This window comes from Eriocheir sinensis, unplaced genomic scaffold, assembly GCF_024679095.1.
Source record: "Eriocheir sinensis breed Jianghai 21 unplaced genomic scaffold, ASM2467909v1 Scaffold1370, whole genome shotgun sequence".
In the NCBI taxonomy this organism is placed as follows: Eukaryota; Metazoa; Arthropoda; class Malacostraca; order Decapoda; family Varunidae; genus Eriocheir; species Eriocheir sinensis.
This window is the reverse complement of record NW_026110707.1, coordinates 63170-80000: the sequence shown is the minus strand read 5'-3', so window position 1 is coordinate 80000 and position 16831 is coordinate 63170. Positions and strand designations below refer to the sequence as shown.

Genomic DNA, 16831 nt, shown 5'->3' with positions numbered 1-16831 from the left:
TATTATTATTATTATTATTATTATTATTATTAATATTATTATTATTATTATTATTATTATTATTATTATTATTATTATTATTATTATTATTATTATTATTATTATTATTATTATTATTATTATTATTATTATTATTATTATTATTATTATTATTATTATTATTATTATTATTATTAATATTATTATTATTATTATTATTATTATTATTATTATTATTATTATTATTATTATTATTATTATTATTAGTAGTAGTAGTAGTAGTAGTAGTAGTAGTAGTAGTAGTAGTAGTAGTAGTAGTAGTAGTAGTAGTACTACTACTACTACTAGAAGTTAGTAATAGTGGTAGTAGTAGTAATAGTAATGGTATTATTATTATTATTATTATTAGTAGTAGTAGTAGTAGTAGCAGTAGTAAAAGTAGTTGTGGTGGTGGTTGTAGTAGTAGTAGTAGTAGTAGTAGTAGTAGTAGTAGTAGTAGTAGTAGTAGTAGTAGTAAGGTAGTATTAGCGATATGGTTGGATGCCACAGTCATTAGCGAACAGATGGGGCTAATGACCTCCAAATTATGGAGCCCTCCATGATTATGTGTCGGGAAAATAAACATGGGTGAAGGTATCATTTATGTAGTAGTAGCAGTAGTAGTAGTAGTAGTAGAAGTAATAGTAATAGTAGTAGTAGTAGTAGTAGTAGTAGTAGTAGTAGTAGTTGTTGTTATAGTTGTTGCTGTATATGTTGTTAGTATATGTTGTGTGTACACACACACACACACACACACACACACACACACACCTGCCTGTATTCTGAACATTAACTTGCAGGTGATGATGCGCCGTTGGCAGCTCAGCATACGGGGTGGGGAGAACTGGACCTATGGGGGGGCGGGGGTAGTATAGTTTCACTTGGCAACCGTCCATGGATGGAACGGCGGCGGTGAAGGCGCCGACGACGGCTATATAAGGCCAACTCTTTCCCGCCGGTTCACAGTCTTCAGGAACATCCCTCAGCGGCCGGGCGAAAGTACAGCAGAGGTATGTAATAATTCTAGTTTAGCTGTGACGCTTCCAACGCATGCATGGATTACTTTTTCCAATCCCTGAGTCTACGATTATTTTGACAAAAGCAACACAAATGAAACGACGAACGTTTAAACCTGCTCTAATTAAAACAACGTCACGTTTCTTTAGTTCTTGTGCACCGCATGTCCGAGGGCTGAGGGGACACTAAGAGCGCCGCCGCAAGGCTCAGCTGTAGCGCATGCCCCCAACATTACGTACCTCGTTTCCAAGAAATGGTCACTTAGTTGTAGGGGCAATTTTTGTGAGCTGCAAATGCGTGGAAGCAATATCCATAATATGAATGGTGCAACTTATTTCATAATTAGGTAACCATGTAACATTTGTTTTTAATGAGTCCGTGAATGTGGTATTTTATTGTGAAGTCAGGCACACATGCAATCCTTGAGGATCAGGACATCGTAGAGGCGGATCATTTTTTTGTATGACATCTCACAAGTGCTGCAATCAATAAATGACAATTTAAATATGATTTCACAAGGAAATGCTACCGAGAGAGAATGTGAGCATTCTATTGAAAAGGAATTGACAAATTCATATTTCTTTCACATAATCTAAAATATAAACTTTTTTTTTTCAATTCTTATATATCTTGACAGATCTCATCGTTGTATGCAGGCAATAATGGTGTGTGTAGAAAATTGAATAGGTAGACTTTTAGATAGTATGCTACATTACCATTGTTACAATAGTGTTTGTTTTTGTGTGTGTCAGAAAGGTAACGTTGGGAGCATACGCTATTAGTTGTGTGTGGCCACGGTGCTCATCTCCGTACCATTGCCGCTTTAGCCTGTGATGGATGAGAACCCATTAACCCGAGACACAGGCCGCTCCAGTGCAGCATCCGGGTTACCACTGTTTACCTGCCCCAGCTTTTCCTAGGTACCCATTTATCAAGCATTCCCGAAAGAATGAAGACCTGGTAGTGCTGCGCGTCGACATTCCCAGGCCAGGATCCGAACCCAGGCCCTTAGATTCGTAGTTAGGCACGCTAACCGCTGCACCATGGAGACGCAGGAAACGTGCCTTATTTCTCGAGCTTGATATTGATACGTTGTTCCTTAGCTTAGCATCCTTAGCACTCGTAAAGAACTGAGAGCCGCATGATCCAGGACACTCAGGGTCGTATTATAAGACATTTCGTCACCCAAGAACACAAATTTGACAAGGCTTTCGTAGGAGTTGCGGGCATTTCCAGTAGTAGTTTTATGACCCTGGTGGTAGTTTGACCCTTCTTTTGTACCATGAACCTGAAGAAACACTCATTAGAACCCGATTGACCCCCTCTTTGACCTTTAAAAATAGCTGACGTGAGAAGTGAAAGTATCTTATAATTTCAACCTCAGTTTTCAGCCAGCCCGTAAAGATAAAATCAAGCATTCATGATCTTTAGTTTGATAGCGTAACATCGGGAAAGTTAGTTGAAATGGGTAAAGTTTCATAAGCGATATTTAAAAGAAAAATAACAGGTAACAAAGCCACACCCAAACGGTTTCAGATCAAGTGGGAAAAAATATCTGTAAACCGGTTTCTGAGGAATTTGAAAGGAGGAGAAAGTTTACTGAGAGAGCGAAGGCGGGTTAGTGAAAGTCGACAAGGTCACAAGTTTTAATTTCAATCTTTATTCGTGCCTTTTGTTCTCAGTTTATTTTTTCCTCGTTTCGCACTGTTATTATTCTTACATTCTACTAGTGGCAGCTACCAACAGAGGAGACGGCCCAAAAGCAGGAAGACACATTTTAAGACAGTAAGCTTTTTGTCACCTGCTCTTCCCTTTTCACGTTTCCTCTTTTTGTTCCTCCTCTTCGTCACTTTCACGTCGGCATTAACAGTAGTAGGATCGTGGTTTTATTATTATTAGTAGTAATAGTAATAGTAGTAGCATGGGTAGGCGATGGCTGAGTGGTTAGCGTGCGGGCCCTGCATTCACGTAAAAAAAATATAAAAAAAAAAAACAGCCGTAGTAGTTGTAGTAAAAAAACAATAATAACAAAGATAATAATATTATTGTTATTTCATTTTCAATAACGTTATTACTACTATTATTATTTCAATAAATGACAATGATAGATAAATCATTTTTGCTATTATATTTATTACTATTATTATTATTATTATTATTATTATTATTATTATTATTATTATTATTATTATTATTATTATCATTAATGGTAGCAGCAGCAGCAGCAACAATTGTAGTAGTAGTAGTTGTAGTAGTGGTAGTAGTAGTAACAGTAGGAACAATAATGAATGATAGCAATAACGATAATGATAATAAAGAAGAATTAACGGTAGTATTTCAATTATAATGATAATAATAATAATAATAATAATAATAATAATAATAATAATAATAATAATAATAATAATAATAATAATAGCACTTGCAACAGTAAAACAGTGCTATGATAAAATAAATAATAATAAAAAACATTACCAGTTTCGCTTCACGACAGGTAATTAGCAGCTGCGGCGGCGGCAGCAATAACAAGAAGAGCTAGCACGACCATAACAGCTTTCACTCCGGATGTAGCTACGCAGCAGTGACGGCTAGGAAGGGAGGGAGAGGGAATTTCACTCAGGGGGAGACACTTCGTTGTGGGGAAAGACTGGACCACAGCTCTCTCTCTCTCTCTCTCTCTCTCTCTCTCTCTCTCTCTCTCTCTCTCTCTCTCTCTCACGGGTGTGAAGGAAAATATGATGTGTGTGTGTGTGTGTGTGGAGAGAGAGAGAGAGAGAGAGAGAGAGAGAGAGAGAGAGAGAGAGAGAGAGAGAGAGAGAGAGAGAGAGAGAGAGAGAGAGAGAGAGAGAGAGCATAACCAATACCATAACAGCTTCCCTCACACCTTCATCTCACATACCTGCCTCTCTCCCTCACCTTTGTTTACACCTGCCTCACTCTCACCTTCTCTTCCCTTCCCTTACCTTGCCTCTCCCTCTCACTTTCCTTTCCCTTCCCTTCTGCCGCCTTGCATCTCTCCTTTACTGCCGTACCTCTCAATGTTCTTATGACTCACTGATGCCAGATTATCGTACTCAAGAGCCTCGTATTTATCGGTTTCTGAGCGATACCTATTGGCAAAAAACAGCAATAATTAACCATTTTATCGATGACTATATATGAAGGTAGTTATTGGAGTCGAGGAGGCAATTTTGGGGTCCGAAATCGGTGAACATAGGAGGCTGAGTACGACAATCTGGCAACATTGTATAATAATATGACTTGCCAAATATGACAGGCGGGACGAAACACACGATATTAAGTGTGTTAGAAAATAAGTGATTGAGGAAGTAGGTAAGTAGATCAGTGAGTAATTAGGGAACTGGGTAAGGCAAGTACGATTTCACTTACCAACACAGCATGAGAGAAGGCAAACACATCACCCACAAGCTCACGACAGCACCGCATAAGCTCTCACGTACCTGCAGAAGAAAGGAAGGAAGTGTTAATAGACGTTCACCACATAAAATATTGTACAGGTGTTGACAAAATGAAGAAAACAATGCGATTTGGTTCTTCTCGAAACTGATAGCGTTAACATGAGAGAGAAAGAAAGTAGGAAAGGCAAATAGTACGATAGGCAAACTTGTGGATAAATAGACACACACACAAGATTATATTATAGGCACGGTTTTCAATGGGTTTCTGTCCTTCATGTCTGAGAGAAAACTACATTCTTTCCATTAAGATAACCAATGACACCGACTCAAGGGATGAAGAGGAACTTTCCCGGTGCTTGCTAAGATGGGTAGGTAAATATAAAGATAAGATATAGATAAATAGGTAGATAGGTTGATAGATAGATAGATAGATAGATAGATAGATAGATAGTATAGATTGTAGCCGGCTTTTTTTTCATTATTGTTTTATTTATTGTCTCCTCTGCTGTAAAAAAAAAAAAAAGATAGATGGGTATATAAAGAAATAGAGAAAGAGGGAAAGATCAAATTCTTCTCATCCTTCCTGTTTTATTATTTTCCGCATTAATCATTTCTATTTTTCCTTTCTTTAATTTTTTTGTCCTTTTCCTCTCATACACCTTTCCCCTTCCCTCACCCTTCTCTTCTAAGCCCTCCCATCTTTCCTTCCTGGCTTTCCCTTTCACACACACAAGCACACAATACTTCACCTTATCCTCTCTCATCCACTCCATTCCCTTCCCCACCCCTTCTCTGACAGCTCTTTCCCCATTCCCTTTACCTATTCCCCATCACCCACCCATCGTTTCTACTCTCCACTCCCCTTAACAATTTATTTTCCCCTTTGCCGTCTTCTTCCCTTCCCATCCTCATCCCCTTCCTACCATCTCTCCCCCCATTCCCCATCATCCCCATCGTTCTCACACTCCCCTTCTATCATGTCCTCTTTTTCCCCTCTCTTCCTCACCTCCTTCCTCTCCCCATTCCTCTCTTTTATTACTCATCATTCCCCTATCGTTTTCACACCTCTGTTTATTCTCCCCTTTCCTCATCTACCTGTTTCCACGCGACCTTCTTCTTCTCCCCACCCCTAACACTATCTTCCCACCTTCCTTCCTCCTCTTCCTCCTCCTCCCTACTTGCTTCCTCTTCCCACCCCTGACACTATCTTCCCCCATCCTCTCCTCCCCCTCCCTTCCTCCCTCTTCCCTAGCCCAGACAACAAAAGCCCGCCGGAAAACACTTGGCACTTTTGGACCTGGCTGGCACCCTCTCCAACTCAAATTACCGTGAAGAAGTAAAATGAAAAGGCGAAAGCGTCTCGCCTAAAAAAGCCATTAGAGAGAACGCCACGAACTTAATTTATTTCTTTTTACGGCACTTTTTTTTTTCTTTTAACACTCTTGGGGCGATCTGGTCTTGCTGGTGGTGGTGGTGGTGAGGGTGGTGTTGAGGTGGAGGAGGAGGAGGAGGTGTTTATTGTTGTTGTTGGTGAAGTTTTAGTTGAAGTGGAGGTGAAGGTGCATGAGGAGGAGGAGGGGGAAGAGGAAGAGGAGGAGGAGGAGGAGGAGGAGGAGGAGGAAAAGAAGAAGAAACAAGAGAACTGTGCTTTGTTTTAATTGTTGTCTCTGCTGTTGTTGTTGTTTGGTACGAATTTAAAAGTAGCGAGTGCTTTTCTCTTTTTCTTCTTCCTCTTAATTATTTTCATCACCATTATCCCTCTCATCATCGTCTTCTTTTTCGTCTTCTTCATCTTCTATACTTATTAATGTTGGAGGTACTTGAAGAAACCATTTCCTGTGTGTGTGTGTGTGTGTGTGTGTGTGTGTGTGTGTGTGAGAGAGAGAGAGAGAGAGAGAGAGAGAGAGAGAGAGAGAGAGAGAGAGAGAGAGAGAGAGAGAGAGAGAGAGATAAGACAATCGGTAGGCAGCAACGTTCGGTTTCCCTCCCTCTTTCCCTCCCAATCCCGCAAATCCCTTTCACAGGGATGTGTTCAGACCGCGGGGAAATCACGAGAGAGAGAGAGAGAGAGAGAGAGAGAGAGAGAGAGAGAGAGAAATGAGAAAAGAACAGAAGGGAGAGAGCGAGAGCGAGAGGCTTCCCAGTGCCGCCGCCAGGCAGTGGGTGTCGTCTGCCGCCGCTGCCGCCCATGTGTTGTCCCCGCCCGGCTCGGCACACTGAGGCGCGCCCGTCACGCCCTTGCAAGCGCTAATGAGCCGCGAGTGTGTTGATGGCACTGATGCTGGGATGAATAGCCCCACCTGGTTACCTGACACCCGCCCGCACAGGTGTATCGGTAAGGGTGGGTGTTGCCGGGAAGAATAACAACGACCGACATAGCAAAAATAAAATAAATGATAATGTTGATAATGATAGAAGAAGAAGAAGAAGAAGAAGAAGAAGACAAAGACGAAGACGAAAACGAGGACGAAGAAAAAAAAAAGATGATGAATGGTTGTATAGCAATAATAAGAAAAGTAGGAATAATGAACCTACTCCGTCATTATTACATACTACCAACAAGAGACCGTAAGTACAGACACACACACACACACACACACACACACACGAAAAAAAAAAAATACCGATAGGCGGAACACATTGCCTCACTCATCTAACGCCGGGATTGATCAGCAGCCTCCTCATTCCCTCATCCCCTTTAACGGTAAGCCTCGCAGTACTCCAGCGTGTGCCCTCGTGCGGTGTAATTTTTTCCTCCTCCTTGTGACGCCCTTTCTGTATGTACGCGTGGGAGCAGGAGGTCGGCGGCTACAGCGGATTTTAAGCCCTTTTTCCACTTTTTAACACTTTCTTTCGTTAGTTTTTCCCGCTTTGGCACTTAACGGGTTTGATTTTTTTTCTGATTTTTTTTTTGCTTTATTTATTTTGCTGATGCCGTTTTCTTCTCTAAGTGTTACCGCCCAGTGGGGCAGTATTGGAGGATTAATGAGAAGCAGGCCCGTACGTTGACGCGAATCACATTTATTCGTTTTTCGGTCAAACCTGAAATACAGTGGTCCTTTAGTTACACAAATTGACACAAATTGACCATGTGACAAGGTAAGAAGCACGTGAGGGCGTGAATGTACTAAGTATACGCTACTTGACGACAATATGGCCTGTTCTCCTCGGCAAGGGCATAGAAGAAAAGGAGGGGCCCCTCAACGGGTCGTACCATCTCTCCTCCCCCACCCTCTCGCCGAGAAGGACGGCCTTTTACGTATATATCAGGCAAATGTCATATACCAGAAATATGTCAGTAACGTGTACGGTAAGAACTTACGTATTCTAGGCCTTAGAGAGGTAGACGGGAAGTACAACTTTTCGCCAGAGGTCTGACCACGACGAGGGCGCGTCACTTTCTGCCCTCCCGAGGAGGTCTCTTACATGAGTGTCCCCGCGTAAGCATTTTCCGGCTGCTGGCCCTGCCATACATGTTGACTCATCAAAGATGCACGTGTAGTGATATTACGATACGCTGAGCTGACACTCCTGTCTGTAAACATCGAGCAGCCAACACCACTCTGCAGCTCTGTCCCCATCTTCACTACCTAAAACTTACACATTCTTTATTACACTATGTTTCCTTATATCATAGGTTTCCTTAAATTATCTTATATCATAGGTTTCCTTAAATTATCTCGGTTCCTTAAATTATCTACGAAGCCGCAAGCGACTTCACTGTGAATGTGGCATGCGGCGATAACACTCCCCCTGTCGAGCTCTGCTCGAAAGACGAGCAGCAAGACCTAAATCACCTGAATTTAGGGCTCCTTTTTTTTTTTTTTTTTTTTTTTTTTGTTGTTGTTCGTTTCATCGTGCTACTCCTTCCAGTAGGCAGAGTCGCGTTACTGGGCGAAGCATCACTGAATCTTTCGTCTTAACCCTCGCGCTTCGTACCACCCCATCGTCTCCGGGTACGGTTTCCAGTATCCGTCCCAACCTCCACTGCTGACGAGGGAGAGGTTGGCCGGACACGATGACAATATCCCCTGCTTGAAGATTTGGAGTTGTCAAGCGTCTTTGCCGTTGTCTAAGCGTTGGAAGATACTCATTTGTCCATCGTTTCCAGAACTGATCAGCGATGAACTGGGCATGTTTCCACCTCCGTCGATAGGTCTCGCCGATCGAGTATTCCCCACCCACAGATAAGGTATCTGGGCCACTCCGCAGAAGATGATGGGGAGTGAGGGCTTCCAAGTCATTGACGTCGGTTGAAACGGGAGTGATGGGGCGTCCGTTTACGATGTCTTCCACAGCACAGAATATAGTGTGGAGGCGTTCCTCATCTAGGACTTGCTCTCCTATTACCGCTTGTAGAACCTTCTTTACCGTGCGGATCTGTCGTTCCCATACACCTCCCATGTGTGATGCAGTAGGTGGGTTGAACTCCCACTCAATCTGTTTCTGTAAGAGTGCGTTTTGTACTCCCTTTTCACAGTTCCAAGCCTGCACGGCTTCCCTGAGTTCTCTGTTTGCTCCCGTGATGTTCGTACCGTTGTCCGATCTGACGCGACGTGGAGGTCCTCTACGCGCGGCGAACCTTGTTACAGCATTTATAAATGAGTCACCGTCCAGAGCAGCCAGGAGTTCCAGGTGAATAGCTCGTGAGACCAGGCAGGTGAACAAGCAACCCCACCTCTTCGTCCGGGTCCTGCCTTGTTTTATCAGGAAGGGGCCGAAACAGTCGACTCCTGTGTAAGTGAAAGGTCTGTCCCCGGGCCTGACTCGGTCTTCTGGCAGGTCAGCGTGACGTTGTTTAGTAGAGATCCAGTTGATTCTTCGACACTTGACGCATGTTCTTGTAATCTTGTCAATTAACTTCCGACTCTTGGGGATCCAGAACCTTTCGCGTAGCCTCGAGAGGGTATACTCCCTCCCTGAGTGTCCTGTCTTGGTCTCGTGTACTTCCCTTATTATGAGTTCTGTCACCCTGGCTTCTCTTGGCAACAGTATGGGATTCCTTTGTTCAGGATGGAGAAGGGCATGTCGTAGGCGCCCGCCCACTTTGATCAGTCCGTCAGCATCCAGGAAAGGTTCCAACTTGGCTACTGTGTTATCCTGTAAGGGGTGTCCTCCTCTTAAGTTCGTCAATACTGAGTGAAATGTCGCTCTTGAACTAAGCGTAGTATGGCCAGTCCTGCTGCATCTAATTCGGCGACGCTGAGACGGTCTTTCTCCTGTACTTGCCCTTCCTCAGACAGGTTACAACGCCATCTTATAAATTTCCTCAGCCATGCCACATTCCTCTTTAGCTGGAACCATGATGAAGGATGAGCACATATCTTCTCCAGGACCTCTGCAGATTTGTTGATCTTCGCCACCAATATGATACCCTCCTTCTTTACTTCCGGATCGGTGTCGCCGATTTCGGAGATCGGGTATGGGTATTTTGGCCAATACTTTTCATCTTTCTTGAGGAATGGCGGGCCCTGAATCCACCTGCCTCCTGCGGCCATCTCTGTGCCCCATATTCCTCGACTGGCGTCATCCGCTGGGTTGTCCGCTGAACTTACGTGACGCCATTGCTCCGCCTTTGTTGCTTCATGAATGGCAGCAACTCTGTTCGCGACGAATGTGTGAAAGCGTCGTCTAGTGTTCCGTATATACTGTAGGACAGCAGTGCTATCGGTCCAGAACACAGAGTCTTTGATCTCCAACTCTAACGCTCCTTTCAGCTGTGTGTCAAGTCTGGCAGCCAGCACTGCGGCGCAAAGCTCTAGTCGGGGTATGGTTTGTTGTTTCAACGGTGCCAGCTTGGCCTTGCCAGTCACGAAGGACACCAGATGTTGTCCCTCATCAGTAGTAATTCTCAGATAGGACACAGCTCCGTATGCCCGCTGCGAAGCATCGCAAAAATGGTGTAGTTGTACGATGGACTTGGGGTTCGCAACACTCCCAGCGTACCACCGAGGAATACGTACCTTTGTGAGATGAGGTAGTTCCGTCAACCACCGTCGCCACATTGTCTTCCCTTCCTCTGTTATTGGTTCATCCCATTCAGCTTCTCGCCTACATTCCGTTTGGAAAAGGAGTTTGGCAGGAATGACTGCGGGGGCGACAATCCCTAAGGGGTCGTAGAGAGAACTGATAGTGCTCAAGAGTCCTCGTTTGGTCTCTGGCTTTTCGGGGACTTGGACACGTATTCCTAGTTCGTCCTTTTCTAGGTCCCACAAGATCCCTAGGGCTCTTTCAACAGGAAGCCTGTCGTCGTCAAAGAACACTTCCTTAACACCTGCAGCTCGTTCTGTCTCGGGAACAGTTCGCAAAACGTCTTTGTGATTACATAACCACTTTGTGAGCCTGAATCCGCCTTTGTTCAGTGTCTGACGTAGTCGATGGAGAATGATCATTGCCTTTTCAGGGGTACTGACGGATAGGAGTAGATCGTCTACATAGAAGTTATGTCTCGCCCTCTTAACTTCTTCGTGAAGGTTCTTTCCGTGATCTTGAAAAGTCCGTTGCAGAGCGTAGCCTGCAGCGGACGGGCTCCATATGCCTCCGAACAAGTGGACGTTCATGCGATAGGTTGTTGGGGTTCCAGACATCTGAGGGCCAATCCACCACAGGAAGCGTAATGCGTCTCGGTGTTCTGGTACGACCCGCACCTGATGGAACATCGCCTCAACATCGGCCATCAGTGCCACTCTTCTTTGTCTGAACCTGAAGAGGATATCTACCAATTTGTTGTTGAGGTCCGGGCCTTGCATTACCTGACTATTCAGTGATACGGTTTTACATGTAGCTGCACAGTCGAAGACTATCCTCACCTTTCCCGGTTTGTTAGCACTCAGCACAGGATGATGTGGAAGGTACCAGGTCGCTCCAGGTCTTGCTTCGAGTTCATGTCGCGGGACGCGTTCGGCGTGTCCTTCAGCAAGTAAGCTTCTCATTTCTTCCTGGTAGCCCTTTGCGAGTGTTTTGTCCTTCAAGAGTCGTTGTCTTAGGTGAAACAATCTTCGCTCTGCCATCATCTTGTTGTCTGGGAGACCTGGTTCCTCTTGCCGGAACGGGATAGGGAATTGGTAATGACCTTTCACTTGGGTGGTTGTAGCTTCCCACCGTAACACACGCCGATCTTCGATGGACAGTGCTTGGTCGTTGTCGAGAAGATCCATGGGTCCGTGATCCCAAAAGTATTCAGGGTGCATGTTGGGTAAGGTCATCTGTGCTTTGCTGAGCTGACTAATCGCGTTGTTTCCGTGGAGCACTGGTAGTGGTCCGAGTGGTCCGTTGATAGTCCAACCTAGCGTCGTTCGCACAGCAAATGGTTCTCCGTACCTCCCACGTCGTATTTCCAGAGGGAGTAGTGCCTGAGGAACATCTTGACCAATGAGAAGATCTACCTCCTTCGGTCCATGCCAAGGAGCAGTGCCATGGAGGTGTTTCCAAGGGATGACGTCATGAACATTCGCTGCCGCCGATGGCAGGGTGGATGGTAAACGTTCCACAACTACAACTCTTGGGATAATGATGGAGCGTTTCTTTCGTGTTCTTAAGCTCGTCACCTTTAACCTAATTTCCTCGGTGTCCGCTTCCTCGTCACTCTTTAGCGTACTGATCGAAAGGCAGACCGGCCTTCCTTTAGCCCGGAGCTGATCTGCAAGTTTCTGTGTACAGTATGATCGATCACTCGCTGGATCTAAAACGGCCCCGGTTACCGTCATCATCCCACTACCTTTGTCATCTTCAATCTTGACCTTCAATATGGGAAGCGCGATCTTTGTGGTGTCGTCGAGTCATGACCTTTCTTCATCAGGCTCCTCTTGTCGTCTCCCTTGTGACGACTTCACCCACCTATAAGGGTCATCTTTGTTGACCGTCACCAAGACGTTATGTCCTCGTGTGGTCTCTCTCCACCGAATTCTGCTCCGTTCTGGTCCTCGAGGTCGTGGCGTCCGGTGTTGCTTCCAATTTTATTCTCGGTCTTTTGTGCGCAGCAGTTCTATCCGGATGCGTGTCGTCAGATACGGCGGTCCTTTTGCTCCCACTCATGCGGGGGGCTCCACTCTGTTCGTCTCTATTGTACATTCCTTTAGTACCCTGTGCACCCTTTTTGAGGTGTAAGTGGTGTAATAGGTGCGAGTGAACACCCAGACAGCCGTCGATACCGCATCTTTTCTTAAGATGGCAATCTGCTATTCGGTGGTGCCGACTCAGACAGGCAAAACAGCGACGTTCGGCACGTATTACTGCTTCTCGTTTCACAGAGGTCATCCTGAGGAATTGTGTACACTCTCCGAGATGGTGGTCTTCCTTACAAAGGGAACACTTTTGTCCATCATGGACGGTTGAATCCGATGTTGCGGTCACTAAGCTTACTGGTTTCCTGTCGGGAAGAGGCTGTCTTGCTTCCCTTGACACTCCTTGTGTTTGTGCCTTTGAGGAAGTTTCTGCCTTCTGAACCATGAGTTTTACGAATTTCAGTATCCACTCAACGCCAGGGGTCTCTTCATGTTTCATCTTGTATCTATACATCTGATTGATGTAGTCATCCCAGAGCTTCCCTTTGAATCTTCCTGTCAGCGTTTGTGTGGCCTCATATGTATCAATCTGCTGGAGCTTGCCAAGAAGCTTTAGATCCCTTATTGCATGTTCCAGTTCGTCTGCGAGCCTCTGGAGACCTTTCTCATCCTGGAGCTGAACAGGCGGACCATGTAGGACTTTCTTTGTTAGTTGGCGAATGTACTCATATTTGTCTCCGTGTCGTTTGTCGAGCAGCTCCCAGGCTTGTTCGTATCCCGTTTTATAGTCTTCTATCCTTAGACACCCTCTGAGAGCGTCTTTGACGGGGCCATTGTAGACATCGACGAGGACTTCCAACCTCAATCCGTCGGTTACTTCTGCAGATTCTAGGCGTCGCTGGAGGGCTCTCTTAAACTCCCAGAATTCTCCACAGGTTCCCTCACTGAATTTCGGCAGTGGTCTTTGAGCTAAACTTATAGAGTCATAGAGGTTCACTCGCCGGATGTCTTCCTGTAGTTGGCAGTTTTGTGTTCTGGCACTTGCTGACCCTTGTAGCATTGGGGTGGAGCATCCTTTCTTCTCGGGGCATCCTGACGGGGCGGTGGATGTCGCTGGACTGGCCGCGGTCGCCGTGACGGCTCCAGTGGGCATTCGGGTTACTAGAGTCTTCACCGACTTGGTGACAAGGATTCCATCATCGGAATCGGACTCTCCTTGTTGAGGAAGTTGAGATTCATCTGCACTTGACTCCTCTTGGTGTGGGAGTCCGGTATTATCTGACCGTGACTCCCCCTGGTGAGGGACAGTGGGACCATCTGTGGTTGACTCCCCCTGGTGAGGGACAGTAGGATTATCGGTACTTGATTCGTCCTGGTGAGGTGGCTCAGGGCCAGAGGGTATGACATGTTCACTTGCGATCGATCCCGACCCAGCTGATGTGCTTGCACCGTCTAACACCTGTCGTTTTCGGTGGAAGGATGCTTGCATTTCAGTCAGTGATGTTACTGTTTGTGCTAGAATCCGGCAAACATTACCCATCACCGTTGCCAATTGTTGTTCTTGCCTTGAGGGCTCGCTATCGCCCTCGTTTCTTCTTCCTCCATCTGAGGATTCTTGAGCAGTTCCACTATTCTCCATGGTGGACGGCTTCAGCTGAACGGATGGTACTACACCAATCAATTTGTCGCTTGGCACTTGTCTTATTCCCGGTCTTGTACTCGCTGCCTGGCACCGCTGTATATGTTCAATTGATCGTACCGCTGCATCTCTCGTTCCCTGGTACCGCTGTTTGTTCAGTTGATAGTACCGCTGCCTCTCTCGCTGCCTGGTACCGCTGTGTTTGTTCAATTGATAGTACCGCTGCCTCTCTTTAATATGGTTCACAGGGGGAAGCTATCACCGGTATTACCACAGCCACACTAACAGCCTACCAGTCGTGTTCATAATGTAGTCATACCATTAATATCATAACCGTATTTCTGCATACTACGGTGAGCACACGTACATACATGAAGCCTTACATGTAAATACACGAACACACGCAAACACACGCCTGTGACCGCCGAGGGGTGGCTGAGTGGCCCCTCCCTTGTACCCGATACACGCAGGGTAATGCCACGCGTACGTACGAACACACACTTGCCCGTGGGGCAGCGCAGAAGCAACAGCGCCGCTCCGAGGCGGCGCCCTCACACGCACACGCACGTACGAACACACACTTGGCGGTGGGGCAGCGCAGGAGCCACAGCGCCGCTCAGAGGCGGTGCCCTCACACGCAAACACACGTACGAACACACACTTGGCGGTGGGGCAGCGCAGGAGCAACAGCGCCGCTCAGAGGCGGTGCCCTCACACGCAAACACACGTACGAACACACACTTGGCGGTGGGGCAGCGCAGGAGCAACAGCGCCGCTCAGAGGCGGTGCCCTCACACGCAAACACACGTACGAACACACTGTGGGTGCCCGCTCCGTTCCAGAGGAGCCGGGCGTACGTACGCACAAACGCACAAACAGTCCACTTCCGCAGTTGAGGTGAGGCCGTGGGCACCCACGACACTCCGTTGGACACCGCCGCTATACCAGACACAGTACGCACGAACACACTCAGCGAAGAGGCGGTGCAGCGAAAAACGACGCCAGCTCCCACCCCGAGGGGCGGCGCACACGTGCGCACGTACACACACTTGCGCACAGCGGGTAGACTCCTAATTCGAGGGGCAGCGCACAGGCCGCCCACGAACCCTCGTAGCTGGGGCGATCACTGTCTTGCACTCGAAACAAGCTCTCGTCGTGGTCGCAAGAGGGTGGACGTCGGGGCGTGGACTGTAGCTCCATCAAGCCATGAAGTACGTTTGACTGTTACCGCCCAGTGGGGCAGTATTGGAGGATTAATGAGAAGCAGGCCCGTACGTTGACGCGAATCACATTTATTCGTTTTTCGGTCAAACCTGAAATACAGTGGTCCTTTAGTTACACAAATTGACACAAATTGACCATGTGACAAGGTAAGAAGCACGTGAGGGCGTGAATGTACTAAGTATACGCTACTTGACGACAATATGGCCTGTTCTCCTCGGCAAGGGCATAGAAGAAAAGGAGGGGCCCCTCAACGGGTCGTACCATCTCTCCTCCCCCACCCTCTCGCCGAGAAGGACGGCCTTTTACGTATATATCAGGCAAATGTCATATACCAGAAATATGTCAGTAACGTGTACGGTAAGAACTTACGTATTCTAGGCCTTAGAGAGGTAGACGGGAAGTACAACTTTTCGCCAGAGGTCTGACCACGACGAGGGCGCGTCACTTTCTGCCCTCCCGAGGAGGTCTCTTACATGAGTGTCCCCGCGTAAGCATTTTCCGGCTGCTGGCCCTGCCATACATGTTGACTCATCAAAGATGCACGTGTAGTGATATTACGATACGCTGAGCTGACACTCCTGTCTGTAAACATCGAGCAGCCAACACCACTCTGCAGCTCTGTCCCCATCTTCACTACCTAAAACTTACACATTCTTTATTACACTATGTTTCCTTATATCATAGGTTTCCTTAAATTATCTTATATCATAGGTTTCCTTAAATTATCTCGGTTCCTTAAATTATCTACGAAGCCGCAAGCGACTTCACTGTGAATGTGGCATGCGGCGATAACACTAAGGTTCTGTTTTTACTTTAGGAATCTTTTTTTGTTATTTTTTTTCATTTTCAGGCACCTTTTTTTTGTTTACTGTTTTTTTCTTATAAGATTTACACCAATTCCCGCGCTTTTTTTCTCTGTTTTATTTACTACTCTCATTTTATTTCTATTTTATTTCTACGTTTATTTCTTTATTTCTCTCTCTTCGTTTATTCTACGTTTCTATGTTTATTTTACTAATTTACATGAGGATTTTTTTTAACGTGTATATTCTTTTGCGTTTTTTTTTTATTTGTCTCTTTTCTTGTTGTTGTTAATAAATAAAGCTGTATGTCGTGGTTTGGCTCTTAATAGTTTTCTTTTTTCTTTAATTTACACTTAGACAAATATTAACGCACATAAGTTTTTTTTATATAAGATACATATTAATAACCTCATCTTCCTTTCCGTGCATTGAATAAATAAATACATAAATAAATAAATACATAAATAAATAAATGAAAAAGGAAATGTATATAAAGTTCGTGTAGTTTTCATGTTTTATTATTTTTTTTATTTTTATGTTCTAGTCAGCTACCTAAACGCTTAACTTTGATCCCCAAGAGAATATCAACAACAACTACATCAGCAACAACAACAACAGCAACAACAACAACAACAACAACAACAACAACAACAACAACAACAACAACAACAAAAGCAGAGTGCACAATATTCGCAGCTTTCCGCTCAT

The 16831-nt window shown here is 45.5% G+C and overlaps 1 protein-coding gene across 1 annotated transcript; it reads right to left on the bottom strand.

The window, feature by feature from the left end:
- Positions 1-12326: 12326 nt before the first annotated feature.
- On the bottom strand, positions 12327-16109 carry LOC126989904 (uncharacterized). The gene is made up of 2 exons (XM_050848517.1): positions 15690-16109; positions 12327-15409 (listed from the first exon to the last, which is right to left on the bottom strand). Exon 2 carries the CDS (start codon positions 14094-14096, stop codon positions 12327-12329), a length of 1770 nt encoding a protein of 589 aa, XP_050704474.1. The 5' UTR covers positions 14097-15409; positions 15690-16109.
- Between the last annotated feature and the right edge of the window lie 722 nt (positions 16110-16831).

Bases quoted from the DNA above. Each gene is read 5' to 3' on its own strand.
- LOC126989904 (XM_050848517.1), bottom strand. From the start codon at position 14,096: ATGGAGAATAGTGGAACTGCTCAAGAATCCTCAGATGGAGGAAGAAGA.